Source organism: Atractosteus spatula, chromosome 2 (genome assembly GCF_055471065.1).
Source record: "Atractosteus spatula isolate fAtrSpa1 chromosome 2, fAtrSpa1.hap1, whole genome shotgun sequence".
Lineage (NCBI taxonomy): Eukaryota > Metazoa > Chordata > Actinopteri > Semionotiformes > Lepisosteidae > Atractosteus > Atractosteus spatula.
Window position 1 is genome coordinate 63,892,632 of NC_142707.1, and position 9,566 is coordinate 63,902,197.

General features: G+C 36.6%; 1 protein-coding gene across 2 annotated transcripts; it reads left to right on the forward strand.

Moving 5' to 3' along the window:
* Positions 1-219: 219 nt before the first annotated feature.
* Positions 220-9,019, forward strand: colec11 (collectin subfamily member 11). 2 transcript variants are annotated; one of them, XM_088930202.1, is made up of 7 exons: positions 220-296; positions 1,753-1,908; positions 2,607-2,678; positions 5,361-5,432; positions 5,726-5,779; positions 6,150-6,245; positions 6,971-9,019. In XM_088930202.1, exons 2-7 carry the CDS (start codon positions 1,779-1,781, stop codon positions 7,378-7,380), a joined length of 834 nt encoding a protein of 277 aa, XP_088786328.1. In that variant the 5' UTR covers positions 220-296; positions 1,753-1,778; the 3' UTR covers positions 7,381-9,019. The 2 variants fall into 2 exon arrangements, with proteins under 2 accessions (XP_088786328.1, XP_088786337.1); XM_088930211.1 differs by having other exon boundaries at positions 6,989-9,019.
* Positions 9,020-9,566: the final 547 nt, after the last annotated feature.

Genomic DNA, 9,566 nt, shown 5'->3' on the forward strand with positions numbered 1-9,566 from the left:
GTTGTGCTTTCTAATAAAGAAAAACCTTCTGTCTGCTTATAAGATTAATGTAACAAACTTTCCCATGCAATTATCTCTGACCAGGACAGCTGACATTTCTCAGTGAGGAAATGTTTACTGATAATGTTGAGAACTGTTCTCTTAGATTTCTGTGTTGCTGAAAAGGAAGACTTCATCCCCTTGGCAAACTGAAAGCTGTCAGGCTTCTGTAAACAGGGCTATGAGTTTCAGTTGTGCATTGCCTCAGCAGGCAGAGGATACTTGTTGCTGTTGTGAGAATCTAACACATTTTAAAGGTAGGTGACCATTCAAGAAATACTGGATTGGACTGCTTTGCCACACATTAATATTAAGGAAAATGTCTTTGTGCCAGTGCGTGATTCCAGAGTGTTCAGATATTCAGATGATTTTTTGTAGCTTTGATAAGCAGTTTACCTACTTTCTTTGTCTCCTTTATTTATTTAATGTAGAAACCCATTCTTGTGCAATAATGTTTCATCACAAGCCCATTTTCATTTTCTTTTTTAAGAGAGGCTGACTGGTTAATCTATGAAGTAAAATGACAGTCCAAGTGGTTTGGTTGTGTTTATTTTTTTGACCATGTTGTCAGTCGAGAACCAAAAATAAACTTCTATGTAAAAGTCAAATAATTTTTAAGAGCCTTAACGTGTTGACTTTGATAAATCACATGAATATAATTGAATTAAAAAGTTTCTCCCTTTCTAGTGTTATAATTGAAGCTAACTAATGCTTTCTGTCCAACACTATACATATAAATATATTGATTGATCATGTTTTCTAATGCCATACTGTAATAGTCATAATATGCTGAGACATTGGTCAATGCTTTTACATTAACCGATATGCAATGTGTTTAATTTTTTACATTTATTTGAACATTTTCATATAAAAAGGTTGTGCAAACAAATGGTAACTTAGACTGACTTTTTACATATGCTTTCTGGATAATTAAGATTATCCTATTAGTACTACTATTATTTTGAGTCAAAGCTAGGGCTGTCGAACATGAAATGAACACGGCAATAAGTGTACCGTACCATTTTCTATGTAACTTGTAGAAAGACGTTTGCATTTTAATAAGATGCTATCACTGTAAAAAGTGATAATTGATTAGGAGCCTCGTTGTGGTGTGCCAAGCCTACCTGTTTACAGTGACATTGGCTGAATTATGCTTCTCATGGATTTATTGCTATCATTAATCTTGACATGGCTTGTACAGCTGTTCGGCACGTTATTCATCACCTTGAGGTCACCCTGGAAGCAGCCAATAGACACAATATATCATTGCTTGCCTCCATGGAACAGAAGTGGAACTAGCTAAAATGGTATCAAAAGTTACCCCAGAGTATGTATATTTTTTAAAGTCCAGTCTACTTCATTCTCCAAAAATAAAAATGACCACTGATTTTGTGATTGTGAATTGGTCCAAAATTTTAAGATTTATGGGAGGGATTTAATAGGTTACAGTATCTTGAATATAAAACATTCTTCGATATTGTAAAATACTGACTAGTAGAAATTGTGTACAACAGGGTTTTGAGATGCTACCATAGTAATTTTTTATTATGTGGTGAGCATTTCATGTTGGCTTGCACTCTATTGCACAAGCGTACATGAAGTTGCCCGATAAGATTTTAAATGGATGCCCGATTTTTCTGTGATTACATTAAGAGTTAAAACAGCAGTTCATGACTTATGACGATACCTGAATGTGTTGGTTCTTCAACCCAGGAGTCAGTGGCCTCTAAGCCTTCGTTATGAGAGGAGATCTGTTTTTACTGGATGGCCTCATTAGCCTGCTGTGGCTGTCTTTACTGAGGTCTGCTCATTCTCAACACATCGCTGAAGAACCCTGCTCTTTACAGATCCTCATTCCAGGGCTGAAAGGTATTGATTAAATATATCCAGCATTGACAAGGAGCATAAGCACTGTTATCCCAGAGAGGGGCGTAAGTGTTTACCACAAGGCATTGATAGACATTTGGCCTGCATCATTGTTTAGTATTTGTTCTTCTAAAAAAAGAAGAACAAGAAAAAGACGAAGATTTATTTATAATCACATTTATTGTAAGACATCAACTTTGCCTTTATCCTGTGCCAAAGAAGTCTTTTTTTTCCTGAAAAAACAAATTACCCAACAGCAAGAGTGTATTTATAATGTGCATTAAACACATTCAGAAACTTGACTAGAAGGCTAATTAGAGTATGGACTTAATTACTTGAAGCAGAGTGATGTCATCATCGTTTTGTCTTTTGATAAGTCATTGAATTACACTGACAGCTGCTAATGAAAAAAAATGTTGGTGTGTGTAACTGAGTGAACAGTAGTGGCAGAGTAACTGATCACAAGGATTTGTTTTTAACTGTGCTTCAATGAGAATATTAGACTATTTTGCTACTTACAGTTAAGTTAATGTACTTAAATGGATTTTGAAATACTGCACCAGAGCACAGCTCTAGTACCTACTTTCCCTCAACATTAGAAACGGACTAGAAGTCAGTGAAATCTGTGAACTGTTTGTGTGTTTGTGTTGGAAGAATGTGAACCACATTCCTTTCACAGCCGTTGTTTACACCTGTGACAGGAGATGTGGGTGACAGGGGGGAGAAAGGAGCACCTGGGAGGCCAGGAAGAGCAGGACCCCCAGGAGAGGCTGGTACTGCAATTTGTTTTATAATTAAAAAGACTAACCTTTCATCTTTCCCGGCGGAAGCATACGTTTTTCTTTCCTTTGTTTTATTTTGTCCAAGACTAGATTCCTGATTTATTCGACTTTAGAATTGTGTTTTCAACCATTCATATCTAAGAGCTCTGAGCCCAATGTAGTAGAGTAACAATGGTGAAAATCAGTGTTTACTACACCATACACCAGTGACATAGTGATGCTGTGCACTGAAAGAGCACAGCTGAGCATGGTTCAGATTTCTGATGGAGGAAGGTGACATTGAAATTGGTGTTTTTAATAATGTAACACCTGAGACTGGTCTATAATTGTGTGAAGTTTGACCTCCAGCACATCAAACAAGCTTGTAAGGATTACCAGAACTGCTGAGTGTTTACTCCAAGGAGCTGGGTCACAAAGCAGAGCAGGGCTCAGAGACCCATTGAGAAACTATCAGTGATGAATTGAGTTTTAGGCTGATAAATACAGCATTGGCAAAATAAAGACATTGGGATACAAATATTGAACTCTCATATGGCCTCCCAATATTTAGACAGGATCTAAAATTTTTAAACTATTTTTTGTTTTAAGCCCCCAATCAAAGAAACACAAATGAGATGGTGTAGTTGGACAAACCCTGTTACTCTCTCTGCCTCTAAATTCTTCCCTCTCCTCCACAGCAACTTCCTCTGCTCTGTACCTGTTTTTATGTTCTTATTAATAAGTGTTATTGTGTCTCTCTTTTAAGTATTTCACAGATACATTAATCACTGCAATTTCCAAATGCATTTTCCTTGAACAATTTGTTGAGTACCTGAAGTGATTTAAGATTGCTCTTGATATTTTATAAATATATAAATATATCAGATATGTTATCTGATCCTCCTGACAAAAGGAAATATAAATAGATTTTCGATTACCGTTTTACTGGTTTTCAGGTGGCACAGTTCATATTTAGGTTCAGAGAGTTTTTGCCCCCAAGTACTGTAAACACTTAGTAGAAATGTTTGTGGATGGATATATTGCTTAATTTAAGATGAGGTAATCGAATGCATTACAGCATCACCAATTAATGGTATAATGGAATCCCTGAGATTGCATTAAAACTTTCAGCACTGAGCCATATAAGTCAATAAATTAAACACTGTGGCAGCTGTATCCTTCCCAAATACTCAATTAGAATGATCATGCCTTACTGCATACTGACACCTAGTGGAAAAGTTCTGTGTTCTACCCTTTATGTAAGAGTTTAAATCCTACAGACATTCTACACATGCTGAAGCAAGCCATTAAATAAATTCAAATACAGTAGAGAAGGAATTTCTCTCATTAATCTCAATAACTGATAAAGAATAAATTATTGTCAGTCTTAGATAGACCTTAGATTTGTTTTACTTGAAACATAATTTTAGTTTTTGCACCGTTTTCTCTCAATAACTAGTCACTGTACTAGATGGGTGATTGCAGGACACTAAGAAGCATTTCATTTTAGATACTATTTGAAATTTTAATGACATTTTTATGAGATGGCTTTCCTCATGGTGACAATTGTTATTGGATTACTAGTAGTTTGCATTGTTAGGGTTTGGAGAAACCAGTTCTTCAGAATGTAAAAAATATATACTAATCATGAAAAGCGATATCAGTCCATTTATTCATTTTTTTAGAAAAATATAATATATGCATAATTATCAAACATTCTTGTTGTCATTTTGACTAATTGATCATTCATGACTATGGTACTCTCGAGTGACTTTGAGGCATAAATACATGACTACCTCACTGGTGAGAATGTCAAACCTGGTGGAAATCAAACATGGAAAGGAGCAAATATGCCTTATTTATTAAGAGAACCATGCTTTAGCATAATTGTTTTTATAAAAACCCTGTTTCCTGCTGATTGGGGAGTTCACTGAACACCAATTTCTAACCAGTCAAACACACTGGGTCACTGATAGACCATGATCTGGGATATGACAGGTCACGACACTTCATCAAAGTCCATGGTACAAGTGTAATATTCTGTGCAGGAATAGTTAATCACTACAGACCTCCACTGGTAGTGATTGATGGTAACCTGGCTGCAGCATATTACACTGATCAATTTCTCTGACCTCACTTGCAGCCCATCCTGTGGGGACATCCTGATGTGACAAAATTTAAACAGGACAATGCATGCCCTTGTGCTTTTTTGCGAGATAAGATTGTGATAGTCATGGCTAGCACGCCCTTCTTGCCAGAGAACAGTCTGCTGAACAGTTACGTGATGATCTGGGGCAATGTGTGGCGTATGCGGCTCAGAGACCAGTGAGCCAGCACATGCTTATTCAAGCTGTCTGAGAAGAATGGGCCGAAATCCTTCAAGAGAGCCAGCTGGGGTTACAAGATGTACAGTTTATTGTGATTCCAACAGTAGCCACACACAACAAGCCTGTGACTTTCGCTGTAGGCACCCTGTTGATCAACCCCATTGTCCCCAATTGACATTATGTCCGTTCAACATAATGACTCTACACTTATTACAAAGAAAGATTTTCTCATGTTGTTAGCTTTATAAATTTGTTGCAGTTATAAATTATACATTTCCTTTGCTTTTCAATGTAGTTTATATACAGAAAACAAAAATACTGTGCTCATATTTTCCCCCAATAACCTGTGCAATTATTTTTTCGACAGGGAATCCGGGAGTCAAGGGACAAAAAGGTTTAATGGGCCGCCATGGGAAAATAGGTCCCATTGGCTCAAAAGGTAAATCGTTTTATGAAATAGTCAAATCTATGAAAATAATGATGTTTCAGGCCACCAAACTGTTCTAACCAGAAAATATAATCATTATCAATAAAATTAAAGGTAAACACTGAACTTCTTTAACTTTGCGTTATTTATTTTTAACGTAAATAATCAAGAACAATACATTACAGGAACAAGCTCTGTCCAAATTACCCGTCAGTGTTTCTAAGCAAGATGCCAAAGATTTACGTGTAACGCAGTGAATAAAAATAGACATAAAAGTAACATAAAATGCAATGTATCTTCACCAGGTGAAAAGGGAGATATGGGAGATGCTGGACCACAGGGGGCTAACGGGGAACCAGGTATGTCTTATAAATATTAATTTAATTGCATTAACCAGTAATAATGTTAACAATCTGGAAACTGAAACTGCATTATAGTAAAAATGTTGAATACTTCTGTCCTGAAAGAGTCAAACACATCTTTTTGGTATTCTGGAAGTGAGTCTCATTTCTCTGCATCATAAAACAGCAGTCCAGGGAATGTGTAGTTTGAGCTATTTACCAGCTGAGGCTCCCACTGAGATTTGCCAGATGAACAGAGCTTTGGATGTATAAGGGCTTCACTTGGGACAGATGAAATTAATATTTAATTTCTCAGACATCAGTGCCATGTCAACGTGTTGTTACCCATGTGGCCTTGAATGTTATTTTCTTTTTAATTGACTGACAGGTTTGCCCTGTGAGTGTGCCCCATTAAGGAAAATGATTGGTGAAATGGATATCCTTGTATCCCACTTAACAAGCGAACTAAAATTCATAAAAAATGGTAAGTCTCCAAGTTTGACAGCAGCTATGTATAAACCCCCCAAAAAATAATACAAGGAAGAATTAACTGTTAAATAGCTGCATTAATAAGATTCTGAAATGGCAGACACCGTTACAAAATGCAGATGAACTAAAAAAGCTCTTAAAAGCATTAGGAATGGATTTACACATTATGATTAATGTTACTTGGTATTAAACTCAGGATCTAAACAGTTTAACATCAATTAAGATGCTGATCCCCACCATGAAATTACGTTAATATAGCACGTGGTAGGCTGAGGTAGAATTTGTAAAAGCAAAAAGACATTTTGAAATAATCAGAACTACTGTACCTGATCAATGCCAAAAGGCTATTGAGACAGCTTCTAGCATTATTTGTTTAGTCCTAGTTTATGCAGAAAGCATAGTTCTTTTTCATTATTGGAAATCCAGCCTGTTTCTCACATACTGCAGATGCCCTCATTTACAGTGTTGTAAACTATTAAACTGTGAACTATCTCAATCTATGAGATGAGAGAAAGAAAACAGAAAGCCTCCAGTCAGATCTTCCTACCAGGTTTCACAAAAACAGCAAAACCTGGAGTGTTGGGGTTAGCATTGCTACTGTGTCTACTGTTTCTGCCATCGCCTCTAAAATAAAGTGCTTTTAAATGATCTTTTCTGATGTCAAACACGAAAATAGAATATTAAAGTTTGATTATAGAAATATAAGTGCTCACTTTCCAGCACTGCCCTCCCCCGCAGCTGTCACTGGTGTGAAAGAGACGGAAAATAAAATCTACATGTTGGTGAAGGAGGAGAAGCGCTACACAGAGGCTGAGGCCTACTGCCAGGGGAGGGGAGGACATCTGAGCATGCCTAAGGATGAGGCCTCCAATGGGGTCATTGCCTCTTACATCAGCCAGGCTGGTCTCAGCAGGGTCTTCATTGGGATCAATGACCTGGACAGGGAGGGCCACTTTGCCTATGTGGACAGATCGCCTATGACCACTTTTAACAAGTGGCGTGGCGGGGAGCCCAACAACGCATATGATGAAGAAGACTGTGCAGAAATGGTGGCCACAGGAGGCTGGAATGATGTGGCCTGCCACATCACCATGTATTTTGTTTGCGAGTTTGACAAGGACAGTGCATAATTAACTAAACAGAGTAGCAGTATCTGCGTCGGTTTCTGTCATTCAAATGTTCAAATTTCAAAGACTTGCTACAGTACAGTTCTTCCTCAGTTTGGTAAAAGGACATGTGTACCAGTGTATTGTATGCACATGACATAAAGTGACACAAGGCATTCTAATTGGAAAGCCATATGTTTCTGATGTGCCTTAAGTGAACTTATGAAAAATACTGTATATCTGATAAACCCTCATTACTGGTTCATCAGAATCAAGCTGCCATGTTATTAGTAAAAGAAACTATCATTTGAGACGTGTGGTTGACACTTTTTGATTGAACTGAAAATTGAAGAGGATACACTATTTACAATTACTAGCTGAACAGATATTGTTATTTTATTGCATCACGTCTTACATTCATCTTCTTATTGGAGTACAGCTGTATTCTTCAGCACATGAAAACATTGAAAACTTTTTACTTTTTGTAAGGAGAGGCAGGTAGGTATAGGAACATCAGAATTTCTTCTGCTTTAGCAACGATATCTTTTAAAATAAACATATAACTGTTGCTCCCATAGCATATTAATATGAACATAAAAATTCCAATGATTTTTATTATGGAAATATCAAAAATGGTTTCAACATAGTTTTCTTAAAAGCTCCATCTTAGTTTTGGGGAATGTTACCTGAACACTTTCAGAGTTTTCTGAAAACTGCGTGGAGTTTATAATGAAAGTTAGGGAGGAATGACAACAGGCGAGTTTAGTCAAATTCAGCTGTGGGTAATTTGCCAACATCATTTCCTCACCTAAAACATTTTAAATACTTAACAGTACGTTCTCCTTCTCTCCATCGCACACGTCTTTTTTAATCCCTCCCACACCCCATCTCCACACCTTGGTCACTCGCACTCTGCATGGCAATCCCAGCCTCCCCATCCTCTGGCCTTGTCCTTGGCTGAACCAGCCAAGCGGGTTCAACCAAATTTTGACTAAAACACTCCAGAATCCTTTCAGTACCCTTCATTCTTAGGTGTTGTTATTCCAAGTGAATATAATCGATGTTATGAAAACACGTTGTGGAAACGTATTTGCAGACTGTAGCGCACATTATTTTTGCATAATTGCAACCTTTATTATTTGTGGTTGATAAGTTGTACAAGAAAATGTTGTGTAAGACCAGAAATTAAAAAAAAAACTACGTGTTAATGGGTTTTAGATTATGTCTTCAAGTCCAAGGTTTGCTTTTCTATTTTTTATGAAAAAAATAAAATCATGTTACAGTGACTGATTTATTTGCATGGACCCATTTTGTCTAGTCAAAGTGTATTATTTACAGCAGGAGAAGCCTGTACACTTGGACTGTGTACCGAGCATGAGAGATCAAGTGGTGGAAAAAAAGGATGAATTGCTGTACAGGAATGACTGCAAAGCTGTGGCTTGGACAAAAATTCATACTGTTTAGGATAATAAATTGTTGAGTAAAGCAAAAAAAAAGAAATATGTATTCCTATGTAAGCATGCCTTGCTTTTCCCCAAAATCTTAAATCTATGTTGAGAGTCAAATGTATCAGAATTGTAATTGTATTTTAAAATCTTGTAGACTATTTAAATTTTCAGCTTATGTTCTGATTCATTTTTTCTAAGTGTATTCCTAAACTTGATACACTCTCAGGTGTTAAAACAAATAAACAAATAATTTGAATACAGGTGACATTGTTTGTCAAGGATTACTAATATGGTTTACTATGCTACTTTTCCAGTTATACAGAGTGAAAGAACCTCTCTTTTAGCCTAAAGTCGGAAAAAAGACAAAAAGTTATTTATAATAGGTAGCTGAATGAAGGGCGGTGAATATTGTTCAATGTTTGCAAAATGTGGATGTACAGAAGTCCAAATAATCGTTAGCACTAACATTAAAAAATAAAACAGAGAGGGACACATACTGTAATATTGGATGCCTAGGAAAAACCTTTATGCGATTCGATGTCATTGCAGTGAGGTGTTCTGAATTTTCCACTCAGTGTGGCCTGGGATACATGTTTCTAATTTATCTTCTAAAACTGTATGGACCTGGGTTATGAAGGCACAATGTATTTCTTGCCAAAACAATCATTAATAACTGTATTTGGACTCCTAAGTAACTTTTGTCACATCATCTTCATCATTGCCGTAACTAGAAGCATGAACCAAATTTAACCAGATTCAAAA

Coding starts and splice junctions, on each gene's coding strand:
- colec11 (XM_088930202.1), top strand. CDS start 1,779: ATGAGAGGAGATCTGTTTTTACTGGATGGCCTCATTAGCCTGCTGTGG. Junction 1,909..2,606: donor CCTCATTCCAGGGCTGAAAG/GTATTGATTAAA, acceptor CACCTGTGACAG/GAGATGTGGGTGACAGGGGG. Junction 5,433..5,725: donor AGGTCCCATTGGCTCAAAAG/GTAAATCGTTTT, acceptor TATCTTCACCAG/GTGAAAAGGGAGATATGGGA.